Genomic DNA, 17,079 nt, shown 5'->3' with positions numbered 1-17,079 from the left:
TAAATTACCACTTTAAACATGTTACCAAAGCTTTCTGACTCTTTTTTACTCTGTTTTGATGAGACTTTTTCTAAAATGAGTTGCCTAACTCTGGCCTCTGAAAGCCAAGTGAACTCAAATGAACTTTTCCTCGACGCTTGACTGTCTTCGTTAAGAACAGCAAGTGTTTTCTCCTGACTTCCTGCCAAGCGTTCATGAACCCTGGGGTGGTCAGTACTATCTGCCCCAACACTAACTAGACCTGGACTGTGTATTCCAAGCTGTTCTTTCTGCCTTTAGGGGTTTGCTTGTCTCCTTTCCTATTGATACCTGCTACTCTCCAGTGCTTCTCGCTAGCCATCGCTGTTCCGTATTTGGGCTTTTTAACTGTGAGCTAGAGAATCAATGACCATCTGCTAGCACTGTGTGTAAAGAAAGAGTAAATACCTTCTAAGTGTGGCTCTGCTATGAAGGCACTGCGGTGGATGGACACTAAAGCATTTATCCATCTTAATTAAGAGAGGTCTTTTAAAACAAAACTAAACTAAACTAAACTAAATTCTGCATTTGGGGCTACCTTATAGATATTTGAGAATAGTGGCTAGATCAGTACAGTTTTTTTGTACTCTCCTTGCAGACAGTTTGTGTATGTTAATTTGCAGCAAAATGATAGGGGTAAAGACTTTTGACTCCTGGTTTACCTGTTTATGACATATTAATGACATAGGGCCAGCTCTCTGAACCTGCATACCCAGCACCAAGAAGTAAAATGAAAAAAGTAAGCATCACATTTAGAAATGTCATTTTAATAAATATGGCTTTGCCTAAATTTCTGTAAATTTGTAATTCTAAATAATTTATGTCATTAGTTCTCCCAATTGTCTTCTGCAAATTAAACATTCTATTATTTAGATATAATTTAAATAAGCACATGTCCAATTTACTAAAGGAATTCACCTTCAGTAAAATAATTATTTTCTTTCCTCCTTCTTTCTTTTCTTCACTCCCTTGCTTCCTTCTTTCCTTTTTAAATGAATTTGGTCCAGCTCAACTTGTATGATTGGGCACTAAATGGTTCATTCCACTTATAAAAATGTTTGAAAACAGGCAAAACGAGCCCTCGGACATTGTAAGTAGACTTCCAGCCATATTTGGGGGACAGGAGGTTAAAGAGGGGTTCTGGGGTTGACAATATTCCGCTCATTGATATGGAGGCTTGCAACAGGGATCTGTTTACTTTACGAATATTTGTCAAGCTATACCCATGGTAGCTTGTATACTTTTTTGTATATATGTCATATTTAAACAAAAACTTCCAAAAAATTAAATAGTACATGACCATGACCATTCAATAAGAACTTAGTCCATAAAAACATCTGTTTTATTTACACCTTTAAAATATACTTGCTAGAGCTCAGTTATGTTAAGTTTCATGTGAACATAAAGTTACAAAGTAAAGAGGGAAGCTTTGTAGTTTACCACTTTCGAGAATGGTCATGAAGTCACTAGATCAGTCTTTTAGGAAAATATCAGCATTTTCCAATCTTTTGATATTGCCCATTTCTACACTTTTGGTCACAGGGTGCTGAATATGCCAAACTGTCAATATTTCAGTTTGGCTTGGCTTTTGGTAACTGGACATAGCTTACTGGTACAGTTCTTTCAGAAACTGCATGGTAAAAAGGCTGCAACAGTTACGCAAGGGCAGATCCATCAGCAAATGTGTAACAGTTATAAGGGAGTCAAACAGCAAAACCCTGATTATTTTAGGGTATTGGCAGCATAAGTAAGACATTAGAGCCAGGATGAGCCACTGTTTAAAGATGGGGGATGAACGGACTTGCTTCAGGTGGCAGAGCCAGGTTCATGGAAAGCTAATGGTTAATAGTCAATGGTGCTCTCCTTTCCTGAGTCAACCACAGAACAACAGGTCCTCTTTACTGAATCCTGGCAACTTATTATTACTTAGATAATTTTCCCTGGTTCCGGAAATAGGAATAATTTATACAGAGAACTTCCTTTCCCAGGGATTTCGGTATTTCCATATAATTATACCTAGGTCACATTTTGGCTGCAGATTGTGAAGTTACTAACCACTCCCTATTAAAATAGAAGGAATCTGTATTTTTAAGGCAATTTTACCTTAACGTGGTTTTGTCTTAAGTAAATAAAAAAGTAGTATAAGAAGAAAGTAAAACAAAAGCAGAATTATCAAAACTGCTAGTGAGATGGATTTGAAACTTGCCATAGCATTGGCCAGATGTGCAGGGGCTCCAAAGGTCACAACCAGCCAAGGTATCTAAGGGCAAATTAGTCAATACTGATTCGTTTACAAATAAATAAATAAATGACAAAGCTGAACAGGAAAGATGTGATTCTAAATGTTACCTCTGAAGCATCCACCCAGAAAGAATTGACCAAGAAAAACAAAACTTAAAACGTGCAATTCAATTCCTGTCTTTGAGTGGTTTCATGATAAAAACAAAGCAAAATAAAAATGTACTCACAGAGGCTCTCAGAAATTCACTCAGTATTTGAAAATGGTCTCCAAAGTAAAGTCCTGAAGACCTTATATTTTAGCCTTAATTGTGGGGTCACAGCTAATAACATTAAGTACATATTGCTCCCTTTGAGCAGGGGACCAAGAGAGGGACAGGAGGAAGGAGAAAGGGACTGACAGGGATAGAAAGGATCGTGCCTGCCTAACTGCAAACTTCACGAGACACCAAAGGCACTTTCCCCTCAAGAAGAATTGGAAAAGGAAACCAACCAAAAGTTGTGTTGAGTCCAATTGATACCACATTTTCTTTTCTTTTTACCTATTTATTTTGGACAGATGGTCATAGATACTATTAAGATGAGTTATGAGGGAACATACATATGCATATCCACAGATGTATATACATACAATATACACATGTATAAATATGCACGTGTACATATACATATAACACTAAATGCCACAATCACATAAATAAATCACAGTAACTTCATAGTTATAAAATAAACAACTTCAAAACATGAAGAAAAGGAAAAAACACACAAACTTCTGTAAGCGACAAGCACAAGCCAAGCACACCCGAGCGGGCCGCGAGCCGTGGCTCTTTACCTGCTGCAGCACAGTCTGTGAACTGTTCCCCGATAGTCGCTAACAACAACTCTTTCCAAACTGTAGACTGGTGTGAAAAAGAATAAAAACAAAAAACAAAACCAAAAAAACACAACATACATATATATATGTGTATATATATATATATATATATATATTTATTTTTTTAGACAATTATATCCAGGAGCTAAATTAAGTCCCACTTTCTACAACTTCATGTGCACTTCCCACGCCCATGTGCAGAGCCCAAGGCCATCTCCAAATTACAGGTGTAAACACCCACAACAGTAGTGTGTGTTGTGCTGCTCAACAAGTAACTTTACACAGATAGACAGACACAGTGACCCAGAGTCACAAACTCTGTGTCCAAAAACCTTGGTGTCCTAAGTCACAAAACTAATTTGTAGTCAACCCCCTGATCAAATTCAAATAATTGTGGAAAAATGCATTCAAATGACATAATTTTCTGATTTCTTTACCTCTCCCTAATTTAAAATATATTAACTGGTTATAGCTGAATGCTATTAGCAAAATCCTTGTCTTCAAAACCCTTTTCTCTGTTTTTCTTGCAGTTTATAAGGTATTTCAAAGGTTACACAAGTAAAGAGCACTTAAGGAGATTTCTGGCTTATTGAATAATACTAGAGACTTGCAAATTTCTATTCACTTGAGACAGACTGTTTATGTTAAGTGACAAAACTTCACGAGTATATGTATGCATTTCCCCAGAAGAAACAGTACATGGTCTGGTCTACCTCCAGTGAGAAAAAATGGAGTCCTTCTATTTAAGATCTGCTGATGCCATCCAACACACCAGTTACTGAAGACCTAAAAGTTCTTCTAGTTATTCCCTCTTGAATAGTTCTCGGTCCTATTTACCTTCCTTGCCCTGGTCACAGGCTCTGAACTCACCCAAAATTGGATTTGAATCCCAACAGGCTGCTTAGTATCTGTGACCTAGGCAGGTTATTAATCTCTCTACACAGGTTTCCATAGGCGAACAGGGAATAAGAATAAGAGGGTCTGACCTCCCAGGGATCTCAAGTCCATGACATCAGTCAACAAATGTGTTCAAAGGACTTAGCGCTGTGGCTGCAGCCAAAGGACTCAATCACTCCATAAATAGCTGTATGTTTGCTACATGCCAGAGGCTCAGTACATTTTAACCACAACAATAGTGTTTATTATTACATTCCAATGAGCTGAAAGCGGCCTGGCTGAATTTTTAACCCAGATGACAGCTGTTAAACATTGTGACCTCTTACTCTCAAGGAGGGTTTTTTCTCTTTCCTAGACCATCCCTTCTGGTCTGTGTGTCTCCCATCTAGAAATCATCCTTCTCTCTCCTACCTGTCCCAACTATCAGTCTCTTACACTGTTAGTGATGAAGTTGAGGGGGAGGGAGGAAGTTAGGGAAGGGAAAGTTTCCTGTCCTGTTTTGGATTCAGACAAGGTTGGACCACCAGATTCCCACTTGTCGACAGCTGTGTGCACCAAACTGCTCAGGATGGCAAAAGCTTGTGCAGATGTGAAGTGTTATTATTTGTGACCGAATGTGGCCAACTGGGCCTACAAGGAAAGGACAAACATGTCTTTCAGCCTCTTTTCACTGAAAGTTGGCATCCTGATTGTTTCAACTCGAATTCAGTCTAGTGTCAGAAAATAACATGAAAAGGAAAACTTGTTCTTACAGAAATTTATACAAACTTACATTCTCTCCTCTTACACTATCTGCTTTCTCTCCTTTTTAAGGGGGACAGAGTGGATTCATAGGCCTTAATTACCTGACTGGCTGCTGGCTCCCCTGACATTTTCTATTATGTATGCCATGTAACAGCCAAGTCTTGGAGTTACACATCTTGACTAACAGCTTGCATCTTTAACAAATAAATCTGGCCGTATCTTTGGGTGTGTGCTTATAGGAAAATGACTCCAGCTCAACTGGAGGGGTCTCTGGAAATGGTTCAAATCTTTGAGTTTATCCACATGAAACAAACCATGAAAAGGTGAGAACGGGTAGCATTTGCCCTTTCATCTATTTTCAAAGAAGCCTTTTGGTTTCCAAGAGCTTATGAACAGATCTGAGCATTCATTTTTCAGTCAGCATGATAAATTTGAGCATGCCCACCCCTGGAAAATTGAGGTGTCTTGGGCTTGACCACAGCAAACCAGCTCCCACCATGCTATTCCTCTAACCAGGTTCTCACCAACCTTATGTGAAACTCCAAAGAATGGTGAGATCCAGGCCTCCCCAGCACCCCCATTCTCAATGCCATGGTCATTCTCAGAACCACTTTGCCCCTAGTGGAGGAGGAAAAGCCTGCTTCTTGCTTTGTAAAACCAACATCATGCTTAAAACAAACCATGCTTTGTAACATACCAACATGTTAGGTATTGCTTGATGAAGAAATGAGTACCATAAAGATAATGAGCCTTCTGTAAAAGTTATAGGCATTTAGCTCTTTCACACAGTAAAACTAATACATCACTTCTATAGAGAAGCACCTTAACATATTTTCAAGGTGACAGTGTAAGACAGAATATCACCAGTCAGAACAGCATTTCTCATCCCCAGTCCTGTTCTGAGATGGCCAGACAGGCTGTCTTAAAAGTACAAAATGCCATCATTTGCGACCAACAACCCCAAGCTTAGTCAATTCCTGGAAAGGATCAAAACAAACCTACCGTGCTATCCTTGGGAACTTTCATCTTCCATACGCCACCCTTTGCATTACTCTCCTCTTCCCTGGATCAGAGACCAAGGTCTGAAGTTACACTCAAGAATTAAGCGGCTGTACATACATTTACTTTAACAACAGATGACATCAGAAACAAACAAACAAAAAAGCCCTGGCTGGTGTGGTTCAGTGGATGGAGTGCTGGCTCGCGAACTAGAGGGGTGCTGTTTCGATTCCCAGTCAGGGCACGTGCTTAGGTTGCGGGCCAGGTCCCCAGTTGGGGGTGTGCGAGAAGTAACCCATCAATGTTTCTCTCCCTTTCTCCCTCCCTTCTCCTCTCTCTGAAAATAAATTAATGAAATCTTTTAAAAAACCAAAACACCAGCATTCAAAAAACTCTCCCCCAGTCCTTTTATTGGAAACAGAAGTGAATTCAGTGACAAGGGCAGGGAAGGTAATGGGACACGAGGTGCTCATCCCCAAGAAGGTGGTAATGAGCGGTTCCCTAGATTACCTGGAATGGACAAATTAATACAAGTGCTTCACCTATGTAAAGGCCCCTTACATTTCAATATCACGACAATGGCATTGCCTCATCTGACTCTCATATCAACTTTGTCTCTTAGGTCTATTAGGAGACTGAACACCTTCGGTGGGAATTTGTTTTGTTTTCCTGTTTAGTATCTGCTTCCTCTTCTGGTAAGAGTATCCTGATTTCCTTTTAGGGAGCCACTTATCCCTTACTCTTATGTCAGATCCATTCAGATAGGGGTAATGGCACATCTTAGCTTCAACCATGGGCTTGTGACCCAGGTTTGCCCATCAGATACTGTCTCTTGCTAGTGTTTGTGATCTGCCAAGGATGGAAAGATGACCCATGTGAGCCAATAAGAGCCAGCCCTGGTATTTTCCTGGGGCTAGTGAATGCTGACAGGGATAACCTTGTATGGTACAAGACTACAGGTACTATGAACCATTTTTCCACTTCAAATGGGAGAGCCTGAAAGTTAAACCAACGTAGAGTAGAGCAAAGCAAATTTGACGGACAGCATCATGTTTCTAGTAACATCTGAATACTCCTGTCTGTCAGAAATCAGCCCCACCACTGACTTCTCAGTTACAGGGGCCAAAACTCTCATTTTTTTGCTTGGATTAAGTTCCTGTTGTTTGCTACCAAAGGAGCTGAAATACATTTCCATTTTATTCATGAGTCTGTAACTTAGAATAGTTGGGGGGATATGATATAAGGAGGTATTACTAACTGGGACTCCAGCCCAGGCAAACTGGCTTTCTGTCTACCATCCTCATCACTGCACTGAACTATTAAAGAGGGACACACTCTCACCCAGACCCTAGGCCACAGTCAGTCCCACACACTTTTTGAGGTCCATGTGAGAGATGTCTTTGGTGACATGATCTAGTTCAACCATACAACAGGCATGGATCCTACATCTGTCCCCCTCAGCTCCCCACTAGCCTATAAGCTTTTCCACTCAACTGCTCAGGTTGTTTCTTATAGAACTAATGAAAGAAGCCCAAATTATGCAACCCCCACACAGAGGACTGCAATTGTACTTCAGAGCACTAGTAACGACCCATTTGTGGAAGACTGAATGGGGCCCTGGGGGAGGAGCACCAAGAAACCTTCGCACCATCCTGAGCCCAAGGTGAATAGGGTGGTGGGCAGGGGCATACTTCATAATTAAGTAAAGCTAAAATTACTGCTTGCATCACCTGGAGAAAAGTGCTTTGGTGCTCCTATTCAGCATGACTTCATGTATTTAATGAGGGTTACAATCATTTCCCTCCCACCCTAACCTCCAGTTAATGTCAGACACTTACCAAAGTGGTCGCCTCTCTCCTCTCATTAAATGATAACTACATCTCAAAGGCAGGCTAGTCACAGGAGGAATATTATTGTACACACTCCAGAATATCTTTAAAAGAAAAACACTTTGTTTAATATACCCAGTATTGGTTTTTATAATGCCACTAGATTATAAAATTAATGAATTAGAGAACAAATCAGAATCTCATTAAGTCTTATCCATTCAAAATAGATTTTTCTCAGTGTTCTCATTTTCCACTAGAAAATTTAACGTTAATATTTAAAAATGTTCCTTGTAGCCCTGACAGAGTAGCTCGGTAGGTTAGAATGTCTACTCAATACACCAAGGTTGTGCGTTCATTCGATCCCTAGTCAGGGCACATACAAGAAATCAACCAATGAATGCATAAATAAGTTGAACAATAAATCAATGTTTCTCTCTCTCTCCCCCTTCAAATCAATTTTAAAACATTTTTAAAAGAATTTTAAAAAATACTAAAATAAAATATATAATAATAGAATAAAAAACGTTCCTTGATGAAGTCAAGCCAATTCCCATGGTTCACAATGCTGTGGTTACTAAGCAAGCATTCCTATGCCATGTATCAACATATAAAGCTGGGTAAGGATCTTGCTAATGATTTTTCTGACAGACTGCATCTAATAAAGCCTGCAGTGCTGAATATATGTGCTGAACCATATTTCCTGTAACACAGGCTTCTTTTTGAGCCTAAAAGGAGTCCCCTTTGGACTAAGCAATGGGGTATGAAGGAAGAGGCAGAGAAGAGCCACCCGAGGTGCCCTGTCCTCCTTTGTTCCCCTAGCAGGAACACTCAACAGTTCTGCTGCCCAAGATACAGGGCATACGGACTGCATATTTGTGTTCTCCTCAAACTCATACTGTGACTTCATATAGAAGGCGATGCCTTGGGAGGTAATCAGACACATGGATGGAGCTCCATGATGGCATGAGTATCCCTGTGAGAAGAGGAAGAGAGCTACCCTCCTCTCTCCTCACCATGTGACGACACAATGAGGAAATGGCTCTGTCTACAAATCAGGAACAGGGCTCTCACCAGAACCTGACCATGCTGGCACCTCCACTGTCCTCAGACTTCCAGTCTCTAGAACTGTGAGAAATTAATTTTTGTTGTTTAAGCCACCCAGCACATGGTATTCTGTTATAGCAGCGAGAACTAATGAAGACACAGAGTGGCTGGTAGGCAGAAGCACTGTATAAAAATAATAGAGTAATAGCAATAACAATAATAGTAATAGTGCCAGGCTTTGGTCTATTAAGGTTTACATGTTTATATAATTTGTCCTAATGACAACCTCATTAGGAGGCACTATTATTATGCTTGTTTTACAGATAAGAAAATTGAGGCACGAAGACTAACCTGTCCAAGCATCACTGTTTGGTATGACCATTAGGATTTAGGTAAGAATTGTGTTTATGAAGAACAAAATCTTTCCCAGTTGTTCAGAATGGAATATAGAATCACTCAGCTATGAATTCCATGAGTAGAATTACACCACAAATGAGGAATATCCTTCCATGTGGTGAGGTAAGTAGAGGGTGACTGTCTGTGTTTCATGGTGGGTCTGAAGGGAGCAGCACAAGCAATAGAACAATCAGAACAACTTGTCCCAGAGCATCCGTCATGAATAAAGCAGCATTGGTGGAATGAGATTTTATCTTTGTAGACTAATGACCCTTGTCAGTTGTTTGGCTGTTCGAGTCTGCCTTGTGTAAAAGTTAAAGCTGAATTAATTGCAAGGGCAGCAACAATAAACGGTAAGAAAACTGAAGGCAAAAACTACCTGCCAGTAGACTTATTAATTAGGGATGCCTTGAATCCCTTGCCTACAGCAACACCAACGTGGGGAATAGCTGAAAATGGATTTGTAGAAAGAGCAGGTCCTCAAAGAGTATCCATCTTTAGGGAAAGGGATCAGCATTTACCACCCCCAAAATATGACTTTAGGGATACTAATTATTTTATGCTGGTTATTTTTAAGGAATAAAAGACTCGAAAAGAACCACTGAGTCTTCCCCTTTCCTGCCTAAAAGAATTCAGATAGGAAAACCTGCTTCAAGAAGGCAGCCTTAGCATATTCACCTTAGCATATATGAATTAAGTGTGGCAGACATGGAAGATACAACAAGCCTGTTTGTTAAACACCCTTCTATTTCCCATTGTTTCTGGGACAGCCAGCATGAATTTGTTTACCACATTTGCTCTTTCTCACCTACCAGTAAATTGTCTGCTTTCTCTTTGAAGTCCCAGAGCCCTGGCTCCCTCTCCTTAGTCCAGAATGGCAATATACAAGGTCTGTCTGCAAAAAGTCCAGCCATTGTTAATATATGGGAGCGGTTTGTACAACATTGATGTAACCTGGCAGCCAAGTCGAGTGGACTGGAATGTACATGTGTGAACAATGACAACTTCACTGTAACAATCCATGGGAGCAGTAGGCGCCACTGAGTGAGCATGTGTACTGTGTGGCCATCGCATTCAAAATGACTGAGTAGAGCAACAAGTCTGTATAAAATTTTGTGTTAAGCTTGAACATTTCTCCACAGAAACTACTGGCATGATTCAGAAGGCTGCAGCTGTGGGCAACTGGTGTTTGGCAGCTTCATCACAACAATGTGCTTGCTTATGCATCATGTCTCATGTAGGATTTTTTGGTGACACATCAAATTACTCAGGTGACTCAGTCCAGATTTGGTGCCCTGTGACTTTTGGCTTTTGCCAAAACTAAAATCACCTTTGAAAGGGAAGATTCTATGGCCATACCGCCCTGAACACACCTGGTCTCGTCTGAAAGGGAAGACATTTCACGCCTTCGATGAGATTCAGGAAAACATGACGGGGCAGCTGATGGTGACTGGGAGAACTGTGTGAGGTCCCAAGGTACCTACTTTGAAGGGGACTGAGGGGTCATTGTCCTATGTACAAGTTTCTTGTATCTTTCATCTTCTTCAATAACTGTCTCTATTTTTCACATTACATGGCTGGATAACTTCTGGACAGACCTTGTAATCCTCTACTGCCCAGTGGGTCCTCGAGTCTCATAATCTTTTGGAACCCCAAAAGAATTTATTATGTGTATACATAATAAATTAGGTCATTTTTCTCCTATTAATCTGTCTCATGTCAATTTATTAGTCCAGCCCAAAGTTAGAAAGGCAGAAAGAAAATTATTTTTCTACCCTCATAATTTCTACCCTATAAATGGCTTGCTCTTAGTGTAAAGAACGAGATTACTCCAATATTTCAGCTTCTGTCTGTGGTACACACATGAATGGGTAGAACTAGAATTTGATGCCAGGCATTTTAATTCCAAAACCTGTGTTCTTAACCACTAGGCTAATTTCTTTGATGATATTACTCCGTGTTTTTGGCACATCTTTCTTCCACCTTGGAAGCCATGGACCAAGTCATGGAACCACAGAATGAAAGAATGTTTAAAGCTGTTTTCCCACCAGTAGATGCCCTTATTAGCATCAAGCATGGTGGTGCCTTAGATCCTCACTATGCTGTGGCAATGACCTATGTAGAATTTATAGACAAGACTATGCTAAACCAGAAATTTCTGCCTCAGGTAAAACCAAAAGGACTTTGGTGCAGGTAAACTTCAGGTTTCCTGAAGGGCATCCCACACCAGAGCACCTGCCCTATTCCCTACCAGAATTCTTGAATCCTGATTTTTTACCTCCTGTTATAAGCACCTGGTGGGGGAGGGGGGCGGCAGGGTGGGGGGCTTCTCCTGTTCCAAAGCTAAGAAAACACCCTAAAGATTGTATTACAGTTTATAGCTTTACAAGCTCCTCTTGAAAACAGAAACACACATTTATTTTGTTAGTCTTGGCAAATCTGACAGCAGGAGACTACAGCCCGAGAAGATACAACAACAGACTTAACTCTGACTTAATGTACTTATAAAGCACATGGTTGTACATTTGTGCATGAAAAGGAATAAAATATGACATTGAAAAGAGCTCAATTTTAAAAGTATGTGGCGTTTAATTGGTCTATTTTCTTGTTGCGAACTTATTAGGTTTGTGTGATGGAGGAAGAGCTCAAGGAAAGAACCCAGCACTCCATTGCTCCTCAGACCCTCTTCCTCCATACAAGCAGAAGGGCTGTTTCACCGTAAGCTTGATAATTCACAACTGTTTTCCTTGTGACACTTTTTTGTTATTGTTGAAACACCTAAACTTTACTAGAGATACAGAACCTATCATACAGATTTCAAAAGCGATTAGGCTTATAATTAATTCTATTTGGGCTTGCGAACAACAGATTGTAGTAAAGCTAAAACTATGCACAATGCTTATTAATGATGGTCGAGTGCTTTTTCAGAAGCCTAACAATAACCCAAGGGCAAGGAGAAGTATGAGTTGGGTATCATTCACTCAGTCAGTGTTTGTGGACACTGTGAGGAGTCTTTGGGAATAGAGCTGAGTGCATGAGGGGGCATCCTTTGCACAGAGTCTACTCTGTGCAAACGATGGGTAAGTTCTTAAGCATCATTCCGGCACCTCTTCTGTTTAGGAACTGAGGTCATATGGTTGTTTAATAGAGTCTTAAATCCAATGGAGTCTGCCTAGATTTAAGTCCAAAGTTCCCAGGATGACCTTGATGGGGCACACAGTCCTTGAAACCCTAGTTTCCCTCTCTGTGTAACAGGACAATACAACAACTTCATCGGATAATTCAATTAGGTGCGAAGTGAAAGTGTGTGGTAAACCTAAAGCAAGGAAGCAAGGTGTGGTTAAACTCCTTAGACAACAATGGCCACTTGATAAATCCCCAGTTCTAATTGGAGCAACTATGTCCTACCAGATAGTCTTTTGCTGAAGAGATGATCATTCACTACCAGAAAAACTGGTAAATTTCCTCCTCGAATGTTTGAAAGGTAAAGCAAGAGAATATACTTGAGAAAAAAAGATGTCATGTGTTGACAGACAATAAGATGTAAAACAAGCAAAAATACCCACAAATACACCTAAAAAACAAAACAAAACCCACAAAGTCCAGGATTTCTTATGAGGGTTATAGCATACGAGGCAGGAGAGCATTTTGAAATATTAAACAAATATTTTCTTTCATCAGGTTCTAGTTGTCTGGGGCTTGCTCCCCACCAACTGAACCAACGGTATTTATGGGAAGAGCAGACCAAGGAGGCTCCTGAAGAGCTTAATGGATGTGTTTAACTCACAGGAGACACAGCAGGCTGAAAACAAAATGCTTCTGATTTGCAAGAGCTGGTTACCAGAGACAGAAATGGGTTTTGCTGTGAATTCCAAAAGGGCTTGACTTAAAGTGAGAGCCTAAGTTTTGAGGACTAATGGTCAGGAAGGTAACATGAAGGATGTCCAGGGCCATTTCACACCATACAGGGAGTCAATAGAGAAACACAAGGTCCGGCTGGGGAGCTAAGTGGGCTTTGAACTTTGAGAGACTAGGACAGAGTCCCAGCTCCTGAAAAGTTGGGGGAAAGAGCAGAGCAGCATGTAGCCTGCTACCTGGGCAAAGCCCATAGGCAGATGATTCTTTATTGATGCTAATATTTTTAGGTCCCAAGGGGCTTCTTAGAAAACCCAAAGGATTGGTTGAACTCAGATTCCATTTGACAAAGGGTAATATGCTGTGAAGAAGTGACTAGACAAAAATAATAGGGGGTTGGACTCCGAGAGGGTGACCAGGAAATATATGGTCAATAAGGCTGTTTACTAAGGTTTGTTATGTAGACTCAAGTGATGAGAAAGAGGGGCTCCTTTACACAGGGCAATTTAGGCCTTGCTTTTAGGCAGAAACAACTATGTCTAAAGTTTCTCAATTGCCTTCAGCTCAAAATAATCCTTATGATAAGTGGTATATTCTCATTTCCTTCAGAAGAGACTAAGTTTTGCCTTTGAAGCGACTAAATTACTTTTACTTTGCAAGATTTGATCTCTCCATACCCCTCCCATGCATGACAGGGCCTGCATGCAGCTGACATGGGAGTCATGGGTGACCTTACTTCTGTTCTATTTCTGCACAACTGGGTCATGACTAAAAATGTTGACCCCATAACATGTAATGAATAAGTAAATGATAATAAAGAATATTGTTATTATTAACCTGCAATTGCCAGAATATGAAGTAGACCTTGCTTCAAGTCCATATCTCTCTCTCTTTTTGGTGTGGAGTTTGTCTCGCTATATGCCCACCACCCCTATTCACTGAGATGATTCCCTTCAGATTATTCTTCTGCAGGGTACCACACACCCCGAGCTGCCATTCTGTGTCCAGGGCAATGAGTACTTGGAACCAAGCTTCCCATCATTCTCCATTATCAATACTGACCTTTAAAGCTTCTCCTTCTGAAAGGGTCAGCAGACTCATTTCCCAGGGATCTGGAAAGCTATCTGTTGTCCTAACTTAATGACCTGTGACAGCACAATCCTACACTTCTGATAAGGGATGATGTCTTGATGTCACAGTTACAGAAGGTACATTTTCTTAATTATAACAGGCTATGTATATATTCTTAAGATGACCTTCTCTTTATAATAAATGATGTGTATGATTCCATTTACAGAAGAAACATGAAGTGTCTGTTTTATTTAAATATAAGTAAAACATCAGCGAGCTTATGGGAAATATTGGGTAGACCACGGTACAGGTGAGATACAATGTAGCAGAACTTGAAGTCACAACAACAACTGAGGAGGGGCAGATGGTGTACAGGGATGAGTTTTCAGGGTGCCATTTTTGGTCTGTGGTAGCAAAGCTTGAAGACACTGGGAGTGAGGGAGCCCTCCCTTGCAAATCACATTTGGGCAGGTAGGTCTTCATTCCCCACAGGTAAAATCAGGCTTGTTCAGAACCTATGTCTTATTCTGTAGAGCACCATTTAGGACATAAAAACACAGGAGAAATGTAGAATATTTGGAAATGTTCACAAGAGAGTAAAAAAAATAAGCACCTTGAAAACAAATCTACATGAAAAAATGAAATTTTCCAAGAAAGGCAGGAAAGTCGGAAATAAATCTAAGTCCAGACAGAATTATTGTTGGCCCCGATGAGAGTGTCCTTAGCAGGGGTCCCTAGGTCATCTGGAAGCACCCACCTCCTTAGTTGGGGTGGAACTGAAAGAAAACTGAACTCAGTAGAAACAGAATGATGAAGGTCCTTTCCCAGAGACACAGCATGACTGGCTGTTTCCACTGGCTGTTTTGGGCCACTTACCTCTTAGCCTCAGCCTCCCTGCTAATAAACGGGCATAATGATTCCCCCACCCTATCAAGATCTCTGATATGCTGAATGACCTCAAAGTACAAAAAGATACATGGTCTTTATGAAAAGCATGATTCTCACATTTCATCCACACATAAATGGGGAAGAAAGACATGAATAGGGATGCAGTTTTTCAGTGCTTAACAGGATGTTCAAGAGTCAACCTATGACCACAGAATAAAAAGACAGTGGGACAAAAACACGTCTTCAAATGACTTTAAGATGGGCACCTAAGCTAGCAGTTAAATACTAAGGACTATTCACATATATTAAGGACACTCAAGGGCTAAAATCCCAAAAGTTATTGGTAAGTTAGATATGTTTTCCTGAGTAGGGGTGTTAGCTGTGCTATAAATACTTGAAATAATCTAGAAATAGTAGCACAGTTTGCTGATATAAAACATGACTGAGAGAGTAAAAAGATGTTCCAATAGAAGTAGGCAAATGATGGTCAATGAGCTGATTATTCTGATGATTGGCCCTACACAGTGCCTTCTACTTCCTCTACCACTTCATTCTCACAACCTCGTAATACAAATGGTGCCATAATTACTCCCGTCTTAAAGATGTGTAAGCAGGAACAGAGAACTTAAGCCACTTGCCCAAGTTTATATGTAGCAGATACGGGATATAAACCCAGGCAGTCTGACTACCTTCCACCAGAGCCCACATCCTCACCAAACAACTGATGGAGCTGAGGAGTGGAACCCAACAACACTTTAGTAAAAGCTGATGAAATCTGAGGGCTTACTAAGTGCCAAGCACTGCTGAAAACTACATGCAACCTCAACCCTCAATCAACCAGAGGGAGTAGGCACTGCTATTATCTCAGTTTTACAAATGAGGAAACTGAGAGACAGAGACATTAGCGGTATGACAGAACTGCCTGTCCACTTAGATCAGTGTTTCATTATCACCTCTGCGCCTGAAGGAGCCCTTTTGCCTTATCACTCCCTTGTGAAATTTTAATACCACAGAGAGACATCTATATATCTGTTTATGTATTGTATGTATATTTGTGCTTTATGCATAAAAAGAGTAAGATTTTTTTTGCTCATCAAGAATCCATTTTTGTCCCCATTGAGAAAGTACAGCCTACAGCTTAATGGATCCTTATATGAGTAACCTGTTGTGACTCAGGAACATGGTTCATTTATTAATTTCTCATTCATTCATTCATCCATCCAACCTTGTAATATTTACTGAGCAATAGGAACTGGACAAAACAAGTACTCTGTGATCCCATTTATATGAAGTTCAAAGAAACCAAAATGAATATATCATGACAGGAACGTGAATAGTGGTTGCCTCTGGGAGAACTGGCTAAAAAAGGGCACAAAGGAGCTTTCTGGCAAGATGGGAACTTTTTTATCTTGATCTGGGTTATGGTTACATGTCTGCATACCTTTGCCAAAATTTATCAAACTGTGCACTTAAGAAATCTCCATTAAGTAAGCATGAATTATATCCCAATGTAGTTTTTAAGAAAGCATTTCCTAATGTGTACCAGCTTGAAAGTGGTCCCTGAAGCCTCTAAGTTGCTGCAGGTGCCAGAGCTCAGCCACTTGCTTCGTGTCATCATGCAGCATGGGGGAACCTGAATGACCCCTTCATCTGACTGCATCCGGTTGGGCCAGTCTGCCCTGGAATCCGAGGCACAACTCCCACAGCCCAATGTCATCACAAAAAGGACCGTCTAATGAGTCCCTCAAAAATCCATGGGCTCTAAGAACTTTCATGTGAGGACAGGCTTTAAATTCAAGTGCTCTGAGGCTTAAACAACAGTTGATTCACCACAGGAGAGAAGGGAGGGAAAGACCCTCATAACCGTCTCTGATTGGTCATCACAGCAGCACTGGTGTTTTGCTTTGTACATGCTTATGTCATTTTCCCGACTAGATCACAAATAGCCTATGGTTGAGATCGTGCCTACCCCACTTACTGCCCTCCCTGCGACCACATAACTATAAATACCACATTTTCTGCGTAATATTGGGCAAACTCTGAAAAAAGCACTTCTGCATGTAAGAGGCTGCCTACAAGTTGCAATCTAGTGCCAATCTAATAGAATTCCTAAGACATTAAAAGATTTAGGGGCACAAAAGGAAAACTATTTAAATACGGCCTTCTAAACACTTCAGAACTTGGTTAATGCAATTATGAAACAGACTCAAAAGCATTATTTTCTCT

General features: G+C 40.5%; 1 protein-coding gene across 6 annotated transcripts in view; it reads right to left on the bottom strand.

Moving 5' to 3' along the window:
* EIF4E3 (eukaryotic translation initiation factor 4E family member 3) overlaps positions 1-17,079 on the bottom strand; it is a 170,496-nt gene that overhangs the window by 95,222 nt on the left and 58,195 nt on the right. For all 6 annotated transcript variants that reach the window (XR_008427562.2, XR_008427561.2, XM_053930436.2 and 3 more), the window contains 3 exons: positions 7,609-7,703; positions 5,774-5,834; positions 3,089-3,155 (listed from right to left, as the gene is read on the bottom strand). Coding sequence is in view for 4 of the 6 variants with exons in the window: in XM_053930434.2 (XP_053786409.1) it covers positions 3,089-3,155; positions 5,774-5,834; positions 7,609-7,703 (223 nt within the window). In the remaining 2 variants the exon portion in view is untranslated. The remainder of the gene's footprint in view (positions 1-3,088; positions 3,156-5,773; positions 5,835-7,608; positions 7,704-17,079) is intronic.

The sequence above is a fragment of the Desmodus rotundus genome, chromosome 8 (genome assembly GCF_022682495.2).
Source record: "Desmodus rotundus isolate HL8 chromosome 8, HLdesRot8A.1, whole genome shotgun sequence".
Lineage (NCBI taxonomy): Eukaryota > Metazoa > Chordata > Mammalia > Chiroptera > Phyllostomidae > Desmodus > Desmodus rotundus.
The sequence above is the reverse complement of the archived record's forward strand: the minus strand, read 5'-3'. Positions and strand labels throughout refer to the sequence as shown.